The 16,266-nt window shown below is 33.2% G+C and overlaps 3 protein-coding genes across 3 annotated transcripts; 2 read left to right on the top strand and 1 right to left on the bottom strand.

The window, feature by feature from the left end:
* The first annotated feature begins 669 nt into the window (after positions 1-669).
* On the top strand, positions 670-4,074 carry LOC137815119 (cation/H(+) antiporter 15-like). The gene is made up of 3 exons (XM_068618165.1): positions 670-1,053; positions 1,530-2,528; positions 2,840-4,074. The coding sequence occupies exons 1-3, from the start codon at positions 844-846 to the stop codon at positions 4,058-4,060; spliced, it is 2,430 nt and encodes an 809-aa protein (XP_068474266.1). The 5' UTR covers positions 670-843; the 3' UTR covers positions 4,061-4,074.
* A 3,616-nt stretch (positions 4,075-7,690) lies between these two features.
* On the top strand, positions 7,691-9,881 carry LOC137815115 (arogenate dehydrogenase 1, chloroplastic-like). Its single transcript, XM_068618161.1, has 6 exons — positions 7,691-8,037; positions 8,334-8,658; positions 9,100-9,182; positions 9,275-9,344; positions 9,438-9,512; positions 9,627-9,881. Exons 1-6 carry the CDS (start codon positions 7,868-7,870, stop codon positions 9,711-9,713), a joined length of 810 nt encoding a protein of 269 aa, XP_068474262.1. The 5' UTR covers positions 7,691-7,867; the 3' UTR covers positions 9,714-9,881.
* Positions 9,882-10,261: 380 nt separating this feature from the next.
* LOC137815114 (protein RETICULATA-RELATED 5, chloroplastic) lies at positions 10,262-15,590 on the bottom strand. Its single transcript, XM_068618160.1, has 7 exons — positions 14,701-15,590; positions 14,076-14,205; positions 12,973-13,500; positions 12,106-12,213; positions 11,453-12,001; positions 10,979-11,092; positions 10,262-10,673 (listed from the first exon to the last, which is right to left on the bottom strand). The coding sequence occupies exons 1-7, from the start codon at positions 15,363-15,365 to the stop codon at positions 10,539-10,541; spliced, it is 2,229 nt and encodes a 742-aa protein (XP_068474261.1). The 5' UTR covers positions 15,366-15,590; the 3' UTR covers positions 10,262-10,538.
* Between the last annotated feature and the right edge of the window lie 676 nt (positions 15,591-16,266).

Below are 16,266 nucleotides of genomic sequence, written 5' to 3'. Positions count from 1 at the left end.
TTACCAAATAGTATGCCTTTATATAATTATATAAATAAATTTATTACATTTACATTTAATTAATAATTTATAATATAGGATACGAATATATATATGAATGAGTATCTTAAATAAAATAATGCAAATTAATGATAACAAGATGCATAGAAATTAGGAGGATAAAAATGTGTTTATGATTATATCTTTTTTATCTCAATGTTTTAAATTTGTTGGGATATTTTAAGTTGCCGAAAGTTCGATATGTCATATGTCACATATTAATATATCCTGAATTTTTAGTCATGTTAGATTTTACTACTAGTCTTAGCACCAACAAGGTTTATCCACAACAATGATTATTTTAAAAATAATTACTATAATTTTAAATTATCAAACTCTATTTAATGAAATAAGAATAAAATAAAAGGATTAAAAAGTGAAAATCGATATTTTAAAGTGGTAGCTTCTGAACATGTTTGAAAATGATTATCCAGAATGTTAACTAATGATAATGATGCATTAGTTTCCATATAAATTTGCTAAAAGTTCTCTGGTTAACATCACATATAATTTTTTTTATAAATATAGATATATATATATATACATTCCCTCAGGTTGCAAAAGTAAAAAGCTGCTATAAGCACCTTACTTGAAGGAAAACCGTTAAATATGTAAAATGCAAAATACAAGGTCAACCTCTATTCTCTCAAGTAGTATACTTCTTTCTAGGTTGTGAACATTGTAATCCTTACTCTTTCCTCATCCATTCTCTTCATCTTTCTCAACAAAAATTACTTAACAATAAACACAATTATGTTCTGTTAATTGTTTGGCTTCATATTCATTGATGCACACACATATTTTATGGCCGCTGTATCTAACCTTCATAACAAGACATTGGTATGCCAAGATCCCCACATTTATGGTCACCGTAATGTCTGGCAAGCAGGCAACCCTTTAGAATCCCCCACTTGTCTTTTCTTCATGCAGGTCTCTTTGATGACCATAGTCATACAGTTAATGGACATATGTCTTAAGCCATTAGGACAATCTTCTCTTGTATCCCAGATTCTTGTAAGCTTTCTCTAAACTTCATCAATTTCACTACCATTTTTTATTCATGCTCACTGTTCTCTATCACAATCTAATTCTAAATATAAAACTAACCACAAAGAGAACAGCAGTACAAGAGAAACTTTCGTCTGTCTTTTTTTTGGTTTTAGCTTGTTTTCGACAGGTTTGTTTTGAATAGTTGGGTAGAAGGTGTTGTGTTATTAGGTTGTCTTTTTCTTTTGTATATGTATTGGATAACTCTGGAGTGGTTCATACCTGTATATTGTTTATTGTTGATAAAAAGAACAAGAAAAAGTTTGGTATGTGACAATCTCCATTTGACCCAGTTGAAATTTTCAATTTAGAAAGATTAAAACTATCATGTATTGGTTAATAATATCTCTTATGCCACCATCAATGAAAATAATGTTAAATTTTAATAGAAATGTTCATACTTGCCACGATAATTAGTGCTGACAAATTATGCATGGTAATAGGGTGGAATGTTTTTTGGGCCATCAGCTTTAGGGAACCAAAAGATTCTAAGCCAAACCTTGTTCCCAGTAAAGGGTGCCGTTGTGCTTGAGACAATTTCATCGTTTGGGCTCATGTTCTACTACTTCTTATGGAGTCTTAGATTAGACCTTTACACATCGTTGAAGACAGAAAAGATTGCGGTAGTTCTTGCCATATCTGTATTCATGTTTACATTGGTTATCCCCACTGGACTCTCCTTCCTGTTGAAGAAATATATTACAATGAGCAAAAAGGTTGCAAAGGCACTTCCATATGTAGGCCTCTCACAAGCCTATACTATATTCATTAGCATAGCAGTGCTCTTGACAGATCTCAAAGTCCTTAATACTGATATAGGACGATTAACCATGTCAGTAGCAATTCTTAGTAATATAGCTGGCTTTCTTTTGTCAGTGATTACGTTTGCAGTAATGCACAGTGAGAATGGTGATATTCTGACACTAGTATCCATTGGTCTATCCATAACTGCATTCACGCTTGTTATTATATTTATCATGAGGCCAGTGGTACTTTGGATGGTAAAGAACCCAGGTAGAGGTTCGCCTAATGAAGTGTGCATTGTGAGTATCTTTGTGTTCGTTATCCTTACTGGATTTGTGAGTGAAGTACTTGGGCAACATTATCCTATGGGACCAATAATTTTAGGGCTGTCTCTTCCAGAAGGGCCACCCATAGGAACATCTTTGATGAGAATATTGGAGACAATGTGTATGGCTTTCCTTAATCCAATTTGTCTAGCTGTTCACGGATTACAAACTAATATATTCAAAATAGACTTTCATTCTGCATGGACTATCTGCCTCATTCTGGTCGTGGGTTTCTTCACAAAGATTGCTGCTGTCATGTTGCCAGGATACTATTTCAATCTATCAATGAAAGAATCTTGGGTCATTGGTCTCCTTCTAAATGGAAGGGGTATATGTGAGCTTGTCTTGTTCAATTTGTGGTTGCAAAGTGAGGTATGTATCTATATGTGGATCATTATACTGAATTCAATTTCAAAATCATTCAATGCATGTACATATTATGGTCTAATCCAACCTTCTTGCAAACCAAAAGATAAAAAGACATACACCTCAAGAAAATCTTAATTGAATACCTGCAACTAGCTAAAAAACGACATTGGTGTTGAGCTTGTTTTTAATGTATATGAAGTAAGACAATTTTTTACCAAAAACTAACCTTGAGGGACCTAAAAAGGGTTTTAACCTTAGTTGATTAATTAACTAACTAACATAATATAAAGCTTTTTTGATTTTGTGTATGGCAGATACTGACGGAAGACGAGTTCTCTTTGATGGTACTCTCCGTTATAGTAGCAAATGTTGTCTTAGTACCAATCGTAAAATTCATACATGATCCTTCAAAACCATATGCAAATCTAAGAAGATGCACAATTCAACACACTACGCGAGATTCGGAGCTCCGAATCATGGTGTGCATTGACAACAACGAAAACCTCCCTACAATTCTGAACCTCTTAGAAGCCTCCTATGCTAGCAGAGAGAGCACGATTACGGTTACAACATTAGTCCTGGTGGAGCTTGAAGGAAGAGCCAGACCTATTCTTGTTGATAACCAATTCCTTGAGAGTGCACATCTTGTCTTAGACGAGTCAAGTCGCATTGACAATGCCATGAGGCAATACGCACAACAAAATGGAGAAAATGTCTCCATTCAATCTTTCACTTCAATCTCCTCGTTTGAAACCATGCATGATGATGTTTGTAGAATATCACTCGAATGCGGAGCCAACATTCTGATCATGCCGTTCCACAGGAGGTGGGAAATTGATGGCACTGTGGAGGTTGCACATAGGTCGATCCAAACCATGAACGTTAAAGTCCTCGAAAGGGCACCCTGTTCTGTCGGAATTCTAGTTGACAGGAGCATCTTGAGTTCTTCTCCTTCACTCTCGGGGGCCAGAGCAGCATACTATGTTGTTGTGTTTTTCATTGGTGGTGCAGATGACGCGGAGGCACTAGCTTATGGCGCTAGAATGGCTAGGCATGAGTGTGTGTGTGTGACTGTGGTTAGGTTCCTTCTATTTGGTGAGGAAAACTCCAAGGATAGAAAACGTGACAGTGATCTTATAGATGAGTATAGATACTACAATGCTGGGAATCGCAAGTTTGAGATTTTGGATGAAGTTGTGAAAGATGGAATAGAGATGTCTACATGCATAAGAAGATTGGTGGATTATTTTGATCTTGTGATGGTGGGGAGACAACATCCAGATAGTGTTGTGTTTGAAGGACATGATCCTTGGAGTGAGTGTCAAGAGTTAGGGGTCATTGGGGACATGCTAGCATCACCAAATTTTGTGACCAAGGCATCACTGTTGGTTGTACAACAACAGAGAATAAGAGGAAGAGTTGTTAAATCACAGGTTACTTTGAATCAAGTGCCAAAACAGAGAGATAATGTTCCACTTGACCAAGACTTAAGTCCTTCCTGTAGTATTTTAGTGGACAAATATGACCAAATGTAAATACATTCATTCCTATTTTCTGTACAAATTTATTCATTTCAGTCTTCATTGGTGATATGTTGTGGAAATCACGATTCTTCTTTAAACCACCAACTAACCAAGTTAATTACTTCACACAAAAAAAAATAAAAACTAAAATTAATCATTAAATAAAAACTAATTTAAAAAAAAATAGTTATTATTTGATTAAATTAGATATCATTTTATAAAAAAAAATTATTGACATCTAAAATAATTTATACTATTAATAAAAAATTATAAAATGGTTTCTAAATTGTTATCTAACCATTAACTACTAAAATTTTAGCTACTTATTATTTTTTTATTCTAAATTAGTCACGGTTAATTCTTTAAAAACTAATTTAGAATTTAAAATATTAGTTCCTAAAACTTAGGTAGCTAATTTAGATACAAATTTAGAAATATTTTATGAATTTTATTAAAAATAAAAATCACTTTACATATGGATAATTTTTTAATCTTTAAATTAGTATCTAATTTAATTAATATAGTGACTAATTATTTTTTTTCTCTAAATTGATTATGATTTGTTTTAGTGTTGATAGTTAATGATAAAACATTCTCCTCCCATAAATACCACCAATCGATCTGTTATATTTGAAATTTGTTTTGGTTATGACCAATCGATCTGTTAAATAGTGTTTGGATAGAGAATTATTTTCTAAATAAATAATGTATTTCAAAGGAGAATTTTAAAAAGATAAAATAATTTTTATAGAAAATTTAGAATGCTCTATAATCAAGTATATGTTTGAATAAGAATTTTTAAAAGAAAACTAAAATTTTAAATTTTATAAGACTATTGGATTACTTAAAATTAAAGTACATGTATTTTAAAAAAAAAGTAAAATTTTAAAATAATTCATTTAAAAAAAATCTCTCTTAAAATTATTCAATATTTGTTACAAAGATTTCTTAAACAACATTGATAGAAAGAAGTCCGTAAAAAAACCTAATAAACTATATATTTAAATTGACAAAAAAGTTATATATTAGAGTGTTTTATGAAGGGTGACATTCTAAAAATATGATGAACTAATAAGTACTTAAATTATGTGATAAATACTTACAAAATTTAACTTACACAAAATATACCTCTTATGACTTTTGGATTCCTATTTAAAAATAATTACTCATTATAATGTGATGCAATAATAATATACTGACAAGTGAAGTTAGGCATACAATCCTTAGAGTTGATTTGTTTTCATAGATGAATTTGTGAGATGATATTTTGACAAAGAAAAAATGTACCCACTTTTACCTTTATTATTCTATCCTTCATTTTTCCTTTATAAATATAAAATTTTCACTTTTTTAATGACCATAAATAAAAAAAAGAAAGCACGTAAATAGATGAATAAAAAACTAATTAAAAATAAAAAAACGACACAAATTTGTTGTGACTATTTTTCTTAGCATAATTGAGAAGATTTTTAAAAAGTTAATAATCTAATGATCAATTATATAATATGTGAGTACAATAAAATATTTAGAGGCAATCAATTATGTGAATATATAACATAAGTGATTATATGTAAATGTTTTATTTTTAATTTGTTAGAAGTATTTATTTTAATTCTTAATTTGTTTAGGGTTTAAAACTTAATTCTTAACTTGTTAGAAGTATTTATTCTTATATCTTCAATTTTGTTTAAATATAATTAATTTTTTTAAGATTTAAAATAATTTTATTTGAAATGAATTATTTTAACAAAAGTGAAATAGGTAATTTAATCTGTCATTGGGATTCGGTTGGAAAAAAAAGTTGTTTGAAGATCACATAATTAAAATCATTTTTAATTTTTTATGTTGAAAAAGAAGAAAAGCATCGATGAGCTATATTCAACTGCCACTGTCAGCGCAGAAATCAAAGCAAAGCAGGCTCAACCTGTTTTCTAACCCCTTTTTTAAATATTTCACTTTGAAGGAATAAATATTAGGTATTTCCTTTCATCAAAGTTCCATATTCCAAGTTTTAAAGACCTATTATTTAATGGGGGTGTATATTAAAAATGTTTTTTTAGTTGAATGTTTAAAATATATTTTACTTTTATTTAAGTAGTTTGCCTTTTATTTTATTTTTGTTGTCAATAAAATAATGTGATATTTATTTGTATATTTTGTTTTCAATTTATCAATATTTGTTTTTTCCAATTTTGTATAACTTATCAGTCTTTTTTTCTGAGAGTTTTGTTGCCAGGTAAATTAAACAAAATTGGAAAAGAAATATCTGAGTTATAAACAAGTTGGAGATAGAGAGACGAAAGAAATATTTAACAAAATAATTTTTTAATAATAATTTAATTAAAATATTTAAATTTATTACTATAAGATAAGATAAATTGTAATTCCGTAAAAGTCAATATTTATACGTTGTTCAGATAATATCCTTTGATTAGATTATGGTGAGTTATTTGAATTAATTATGTAATTGATATTTATTATCTATAAATAACCGGTCATTATTTAAAACTCATTAATGAGATTGTTTTATTTATGATGATCATTAAGTGAGGTGGTCATCCAAACTATTGATTGTTATCTATGCAATTTATCTACTTTTACCAGTCTATAGATGGACAAGTACAATAATGATTGGATTAATTTTTTAAAATAATTTAAATTAATGAAAAATACAAAATACATCTTATTATTTGCACAACTTTAGTTAGGTTAAATTATAAGACTAAATTACTTCATTTAGAAGGAACAATCTAACTGTCAAGATAATGGATAAGCTTAAGATATGAGTAAGTTATCATCATCAAACTTTTGAGACTAATGGGAATGTGCAAAGTCCGGATTTTAGTAAAAAGATTTTATCAGACCATATTAAAATTTATAAAGTGTATTAATAATATTTTTGTAATTTTTTATTTTAAATTATTTAACCAAATTTTTAGAATATTTATTAACCTCAGTTAGTATACTAATTATTTTATAGTAAGTGTTTAATTTATTTATTCTAAAGTTGTTTTTGACTCAATTTGGCATCTAAAAAAAGTGATAGAATAGAAGCGGGAACTGTATTTTATTGTCGGGAAAGAAAAACGAGAATGCCGAGAAAGTGGTGAACCAATGGTCGATGTTGAGTTGTCGTGTGTCGTGTCTCAAACGTGTGCACTTTCCTTACCTAAATAAATTACAAATAAAAACTCTTTTCTTTATCACTCTAAAAGGTCTTCATTGGGCACACGTTAACCAAAGCTCACACTCTTCAAAAACAAAAAGTACAACATTGAGTGGCGGAATTTGGGTGTTATGTTACTTCTCCAATTATTTTTAAGAAAAGAAAAACTTTTAATAAAATAGTTATTTGGATATCGTGAATATAATCATGTTGAAAGTCAAGTTTAATGATAATTTATATTTTTCTTTTCTGATTTTTAAAATATACAATACTTATTCGAATGCATTGATACTTTATTTTTATTATCTGCATTTGTTGTCTTGGTGTAGTGAAAAACTTAGAAGTTAATTTTCTTTCTGTTCATGGAAAAAATCAATTGTCGTAGAATAAAATCGTGTGTTTTCTTTTTTTAGAAGAAAAGTGTGAGGAATCTTAAGATGGTAGCTTAAAAAGTTCCCTGAGTTAGAGAGAAAGGTGTGAATATAATAACATAATAAATAATAGCGTTACGCTTGAAATTGGCATAAACGTGTATGGCAAGTGAGAGAGGAGCATTAAATACGGTGTGACCCTCGCCCTAATTCAGCAGAGGAAATCCTCTGATACTGTTCTTTTCCTAAAGCTATCTCATTCATCTCTTTCTCAACTCAACCATGTCATCATCATCATCTTCTTCCCAAAGCCTCAAAATTGGCATAGTTGGATTCGGCACCTTTGGCCAATTTCTGGCCAAGACAATGATAAAACAAGGCCACTCTCTCACTGCAACTTCTCGATCCGATTACTCCGACCTCTGTCTCCAAATGGGCATTCATTTTTACGGGTAAACAATTCATCACTATACATATTTTTTTTATGTTTTCTTCAAAAAATCTCACTGATTGCTTAAGATTTCTGTTTTCAACCACACATGGTTTATCCACAAAACCCAAATTAAAAAACCTTTCTCAGAGAAGCCAAGTTCAATTTCATTCAGATTACACCAATATATACATACCATGCATGTGGTCTAGTTTGTACCACTACACCCATTTACCTCACCTTTCACAATGAGGCATTTAGATACACAGAAACCAATTTTATGTTCATTAAACATTAGTATTATTGTTGTTTTTGCAGGGATGTTACAGCATTTCTTGCTTCTGACATAGATGTCATAGTGTTGTGCACATCGATATTATCGCTATCCGAAGTTGTGGGGTCAATGCCACTCGCTTCCCTGAAGCGCCCAACACTCTTTGTTGATGTTCTTTCAGTCAAAGAGCACCCAAGAGAGCTTCTGCTACGAGAGTTGCCAGAGCACTCAGACATTCTCTGCACTCACCCTATGTTTGGACCTGTCAGTGGCAAGAATGGATGGAAAGGTCTCACTTTCATGTATGACAAAGTTCGGATTAGAAATGAAGCTATCTGCTCTAGTTTCATCCAAATTTTTGCCAGTGAGGTAGGTTAATAACCTTCATCTACAATACCCATGAATGACCAAAGAAGAAAGAACCGTGTTTTTGCATTGGGGCTGGTTAATTATGTAAACAAGAAGAAAGAAACAGAAAGGGTGGAAGCTAAGTAACTTTAGACGTTGACTCTGCATCTGATAAATCAAGATATAAGATATATCTAACTATATACTACTACAACCAAGGCTATATATCCCCATCATGGAATAAAGTGATCAATTCTCATAAATATGGTCATGGTCATTATTGAAAAATTAATGTGTAGTAAACAATTCAATCTTCAATTTTCCCCTGGAGGTAGTATGAACAGAGTCAATGTAAGTGTGGACCATCGTTGGTTGGTTTACAAATGAAGCAAAAAAAATCTGCTGTGAATGCCTTACATTTATTATTTATCGATCCATTTCCTAATGGTTTTTATTACGCAGGGTTGCAAGATGGTGCAAATGACTTGTGAGGAACATGACAAAGCAGCTGCGAAGAGCCAATTTATCACACACACAATTGGCAGGTATGTAGCCTTCTACCTGTCTTAACAAACCTTTGACAAACACACTGATATAAATGCTCATTGGATGCAACTCTTTTACGGCTCTTCATCAGAACATTGGCAGAAATGGATATTAAATCCACACCTATTGACACTAAGGGCTTTGAGGAACTTGTTAAATTGGTACACTTGTTATATCATTTCCCTTACTTTCTCTAAAAGCTTTCCTCCAGTGTTATATGTGCTCTTATTTAACAAGTTGAAAGATACTTGCAGAAGGAGACGATGATTGGAAATAGTTTTGATTTGTTCAGTGGATTATTCGTGTACAACAGATTCGCCAGACAAGAGGTATGGAATTGCCAGCGAAATGCTCAAACATATATCAAGATTTATTTTTAAATATTTTTGAAACCACTAACCAAGTACTTCAAGATAGACTCACGGACTGCGTAAATTATGCAGCTGGAAAACCTTGAACATGCCTTGCAAAAAGTCAAAGAAACGCTGGTTGAAAGGAAGAACGAGGAGCAGGGTCAAGAAAAGAACTGATTTTATATTCTCGAACAATCAAATTTCCTATTGTTCCAATCATAAATTATTCCCTTTTCAGTTTTACAGTTACCAAAATGAAGCTCAACTACTAAATCAAATACACTTGCATATGTTCAATCTTGCTATAAAAATGGCGAACGATCTTGTTCCCAGCATATTCTGTGATTTCATGAAGTTCAAAAACAGATATTTAATCCTCAATGTCTAATACCATTTAACTCCAGTTTGTTTAATTTAATCAACTCCCTTAATTTTAAGCCAGATCATAACTACCACTTCCTTTCCAAATAAACAAATCAGAACATTCTCTGGGGTTTTGACATGAGCTTTCTAATCAATCTATCCGCAGAGTATGTATTCCCTGTTGGATTGTACAGAAATAATCCAAACCAAAGGTTACCGCAAATATATAGAAAGTTCACTGCCCTATGATAAATTGATAGGCGTACAAACATCAAACTCCATGAGAAAGTTCGAAACAAGTGCTCCTGATTTTTTACCATATTAACCAGATTTACTAAGACATACATACCTTTAGAAAAGAGTAGGTAACAACTTGTGTTGGTTTGGATTTGATCACTTCTGTCTATTCCACTTGTTACATTTAAAAAGAAAAATATTACATTCACCAAACTGGGAAAGGGAAATATCAAAAAACATATACAAGTGAGCTGTGGAAGGAATTGTAAACAAGCTCATCAGGAAGAGACAGAAAGATTTTATGATGAAAACAATAACCTATTCTTCTGTGCCTATATTACTAACTTTTCAAGAATAATACAAATTACCAAGAAAAAATGTCGCAGCGTATTGCCACCTCATTTATTTTTCTATCTCATCAATGGTGGCTTCTTCTGTTTCGTTGCATAAAATTGCAGCACCGTTTGGAGAATCTGATGTTGGCGACTCTGTCTTTCTAACTTGCAGGCCAGTAGACCGCGCTAGGTCAATCCATTGCTGCAATGCATGAAAATTCCAAATTTGAAAACTACAGTATAGATTTAGAAATTAATGGACAGATGAATAATTTACACAAAACTGAATAGTGAAAGAGCAATATTAGTGTTTCTCTAACTTTAGAAAAACAAACGACTTGTATTTCCTTGAGATTAAGAATACTTAATGACATTATAAATAATAGTAGAATTTAGGAAGTCTAGTTTTCAATCATAAAGAAATGAAATCCGCTAACTGACGAGGTTGTGAACATTCAGCATTTGAAAGTGCACAAAAGCAGATACAAGATAGGAAAACAGACTGACCTGGGTTCCCCAATAGGAATTGACTGTCCGTGCTACAAAAGAAAGCATATTTACAAGGAATGTTTGGGAAGCAAACTGATCAGAAATCCGATGCTCCACTATCCCAGCAATTATCTGCAAAAAAATTATTGTAATTTCCGTACTAATGCAGAAGAACAGATCCAGATTTTAAATGGATACGTATTTATAGAATATATAACATAACCAAGGATGTAGTCGCAGATGATGGAGGGGGAAGGAAGGCAAAGATTTTATAATGCTTTCTTTTTTTGGTTAAGAGATTTGGATGAAAATTGAGGCGAATAAAGGGCAGGCAAAATCCCTCGTCTATATTCGGAGAATTTGGAGAGGAGAAAGGTCTACACTAATTGGAGTAAACTATCCTTCATTTTCTACAGAAACTGGGTTCAACTTACATTTGTTACATATTAATAATAACCAAAATTTTATATAGCAGACAAGTCCATTACATACCTGATAACGGAGATTTGCAGAAATTCCAAGAAAGCAAGCATATATAACAGCCGTTTTGAGTATTGGTGACCTTATATTCCGTTGTTCGGTGACAACGGCTGGATTAAGGAATTTACGAAATCCATATAGAGAATTTGATGAAGCCACGGCTCCAATGCTTGAAATAAATCCAACACTGGCAAGTTTTAGCCCACCAAATACAACTGATGCAATTCTATGATTGAGATTCCAGTTTATCCCTGCTGGATTCTTTTGAAAAGCATTGTCCGGGATGGAACCAAGAAGTCCCATTAGAGAACCAATGTTGTCAGGTGCCTTCATCTCATCAGCATATGAAAGGAATGACAAAGTTGGTGCAGGAAGCCACACTGTAAAAAAATCAACTACTGATCCTCTGACAGTGTCTGTAATGACGTAGTCAAGCTCTTGGAAAAAATTTTCTTTCCGCTTTTCGTATTGCGCTAACAATGTAGTTGTTATTGATATGGCTTCTTCTATGGCTAATCTGTGCAAGAATTTGGGATCTGCCAACAATCTTTCCCTGAAACCCTATATAAAAAAGAACCAGATGAAGAGGTAGGAATATGAAGGTAACACGGTGATGAAATTTTCTCATGATTAAAAGCAGAGCATTTTTCAAATAAAAAATTTACCTGGAAACGGTGAGTGAGTTCTGAAATCAGAGGATACTGCTCTAGATCAAAGAAGTTCTGCAACACCTCTGGAGATACTAAACCAAGATCAATTCCCTTTTGAAGATCCTGAAATCAAAAGGAAAATACTATCCATGTTTACAATGACAACCAATATTCACATACCCTGTTTAAAGTAAAATCACAGAAAAGTAAACAGATACATAGAAAAAAGAACTGCAAAGTAGTAGCACACCAACTATCAAAGAATGAACGCAAGTATGCAACTAATGCAAATTTAGTATCATCAGGGACTGTTCAATTATTCTCCCCAAAACCTTGGAACCCATGTATGCCAAACTATAGACCAGGGTTACTTTATTTTAAGGGAAAGAAAACAGAAATAACGACTTCATTATCACAATTCACCCATTGGAAATGTTTTGAAGTCCTTAAATCATCATATATTGTTGCGCAAAGAATCTAACCTCAAAAGGATATGAAATTAATGGAAAAGGAAGATAGCACAGAGAAAGCGCTACAAAAATGATAAACATTAAATTGAAATTCCCCACAGTTGGTTGAGCTGCATAGTTACAGTAAATTAAACAATGCAAAACAGAGATATCAATTAAAGGGATGAGAGGCCTTTGTTTAATCTCTTCAAAAATTGATTTCTTTTTTGCATACAAAAGTTATATTACATACAAAAATTCAAATAAAATTTAATAGATATAGACACAAGACACCTAGTAACATGCAAAATCTCTTGTTTGTATCATCTAAATGGACAATGAGAGGAAATAAAGGGCTAAAACTTGGAAGGAGAATCTACAAAGCAAGAAGAGTAATAATCAAGCAAACTAGTGACTGTAAATGCTGGCTAACCTGTGGGAGGGCATCTCGCCTCTGCCCCGCAGCATTCATTACGCGAGCAATCTCAGCACGATCAAAACAATTTCTGCTACAGGGTCTGGCAGCAGAATACCACAAAAAATCAGCCACAGGAACTTCTCCTTCTCTGCGAATGAATTGTCGTTCAGGATCGAGTAATATAACTACTTGGTTTTTCTTTTGTATTTTTCCTGAAATTCTTGCTGGCACTCCAGTTCCTCTAGATCCATACGTAACATGGCTTGCACCAGTCACAACAACTAACATACCAGTGGCCCCTCCATCAACCACATTTTGTAAGATAATCTGAGACATAGAATACTCCTCAATTACTTTAGCCTGTGCAGAAAGATATGAGCTTGGACCAAAAGGAATAGACAGATTTAGAGTACTATCGACTGAAGATCTACGTGAGATAGAAGTAAAGCCTGATACAAAGCCTGAACCAGCTGGAGGAGCATAAAGTTTACGTTCTTCCTTTGTCAGCCCACGAATTCCTTCTGCTTGGACAGTTCTTAAGATCTGTTGATGAGAAAATGAAACAATAAATATCATCTTTATGGGTCTTGAGTCTAGACCTAGCAATACAAGAACTGAGCCTAATCCTACAGGGTGGAGTTGGCTAAATGAATCAATTGAAACCTTTCCGCTATATCAAAAACAAATTTTAAGTAAAACATCTAATGAAAAATCAATTTCATGCTCCTAAAGTTTTCTCAGGTCGTCCCCTACCATTTCAACAGATTATCTTCCCTTCTTCTCATTTTATGACGTGAACAAACTACCTGAGGAAACTTTCCACAGTCGTATCAATTTTTTTTTTAAAACAAAGTGTTTTATATGACCTTTTGCTAGTATGCGAACCTTGAGGATTAGGAGTTTTTCAGGGCTTGTCTTTTGTACATCAAAATTTTTCTAGGCCTAATGCAATTAAAATCCTTACAGCTTCCCTTTTGCACTTGTTGTAAATCGATTTGACATGTACCGTTGATTATCTAGCATTTACCAATTTCTCCTACTTAGCCACAACCATAATTTTCAGAGACAATAAATATTTGAAAGATCATCATGAGTTTGGGAAAAAAAAGTTGGCATACCTTCAGTGGAGTACCACAAGCGACAAGACGGATTCCATTTTCACGACAGTAGCTCAGAATAGGTTCATACTCCTGCCATCTTTGAGGTGGCCAATGTAACGTATAAGACTTCAAGGTGTCTCCATCTATCCTGCCATGGAAGTCGGGTTTTAGTACAAACAATGAAGAATCATGGAAAGCAATCAGACTAAAGACAAAAGAAGCAGAGATTAACAGAAATAGAGAGCATAGCAAACATCAGTAATGTATCCATATTTAAAATCAACATGGCATAAGAGCAAACCATAGCTCTAATTCCATGGATTAATATTCACTTTACTAGGAAAACATTCAGAATCACATAACTACAAGATTCTTCCGCAAGCCAACAATTGCAATAATAACAGCAAAGCACCCTCAATTTACATGTTCGAAATCAACTCCATGCTGCTTGCTCCACTCAACATCTCTTTCATTTAACTTTTTCCAAAAGAATGGAATACACCAGTAGATTTTAGCTCAGACAAAAAACTTAACTCATTTTGCCTTCGTATTTTCTGATCCTATAACTATTGTTGAAAAGTTTATCCACACACGATTCACGCAAGAATCTAAACATTAGTCACAAATTCAAAGGCATTATTACTTCTTATCCATATACTGATTGAGCGGTTCCTGAAGATTAGAGGGAAAAGCTTCAAGAGCAAGAGACAATTTTTTTTCCTTCTCCGAACAGCGCCTATGCAAATTCTTCACAATTTCAAGCTCCAATTCCCTATCGTCTCGAACCGGAACCTGTTCCGCTTCCCCCAAATACACCACTCGCGCATTCATCAACTTCTCCCACACCTTCCCTTTCTCTTTCCCTATCGCCAACGGTTCCCCTATCACCGCCGCGTCGTAAATCCTCGACGTTATCACTTCCTCCTCCTCCTTCTTCTTCGTCTCCTCCAGCTTCGGCGCTGTCGGAGCCGGTTCCGCCGCCTTATCCTCCGCCCTCGCAACCGCCGTTAACAGAATCGACGCGCCGGCGGCCAGGAAAGGTGCCATCAGCACGCCGCGCCGGCTGCTCCGAGGTCGACTCTCGTCGCCATTGGAGCCGCCGGGATTCAAAGCCGCGGCGACGCGAGTGGAGTGGCGGACGGACAGGTGGACGCGGCGGCGTTTTGCAGTCCAGATGCGACGGAATTCGTCGGCAGCGGCGGCATGAAGAGACTCCGCCGGGGAGGCACGTGAGGAAGCGGTGGCGCGAAAGAAGGGCACGTGCGGGAGTGGGGTGGCGAAAGAAGAAGCCTGAGTGTGTGGCTTCATTTGCTTTCAGTTGGGGCCTTCTTACCAGCCGCAAGGTTTAAACTTTGTCACTTCACTTTTCACAAACGCCACACCACACAACACCACGCAACTCAACAAAAGGATTCGTTTATTTTCAGCCTCTCAAAATTGCATAATCATTATTATTATTATATTTATTTTGGAAAAACTTTTTTTCTTAATATATGTTTAGACAATTCTAAATTATCACATTTTTTTTACAATAGAAATTTTGATTTTGATCTGCTAGCCTATATATACTCTTTTAGAAAAGTTAATTACGCATTCCGTAATATATTAATTGTTATTTATTGACATTTAATATATATTATTAAGTTTTGCAAAGGTTACTCTTTATTTAATCAATTTTACATATAATTTTATAGTTTTCGATAAAAAATAATTATAATAGATTATATATGAAAAGAGTATGCTAAAAAGTTAAAAAATTATAGGTTTAAAAAATGAAAATTAGTAAAAACTATTAAAATCTTAGGAAATAGTGGAATATAGGTTTTTGATGTGTAATATTAAGTTGGTAATTTTAGTGGTGGCAATAAATTGAAATGATAATGGAGATTGTGACGTAAACTATAAATAGAAAGTGTGGGATTTGAAGGTCTACGTAAAGCAACTGTGTCCATAGGTGAAAGTTGGAGTTATCCATTTCTGTTTTGGAATTTTATTTGAGGATAAAATTGATCTGACTCAGATGTGTCTCAGATCAGTTCTGAAATGGTGGCTGAAAAGAGTCATTCAAAGCTAGGTTTCAACTTTTCAATTATAGAAAAGTTTTTTTTTTCATAATAAACATTAAAAAATATATTTTACATTATTTATAATAATATAATAATATTTTAAATTAAAAATAAAATAAAATGAATAAAATAACAATTTATTC

Source organism: Phaseolus vulgaris, chromosome 1, assembly GCF_000499845.2.
Source record: "Phaseolus vulgaris cultivar G19833 chromosome 1, P. vulgaris v2.0, whole genome shotgun sequence".
Classification (NCBI taxonomy): Eukaryota; Viridiplantae; Streptophyta; class Magnoliopsida; order Fabales; family Fabaceae; genus Phaseolus; species Phaseolus vulgaris.
Note: the sequence above shows the minus strand (reverse complement) of the source record. Positions and strands in the feature narration are given on the sequence as shown.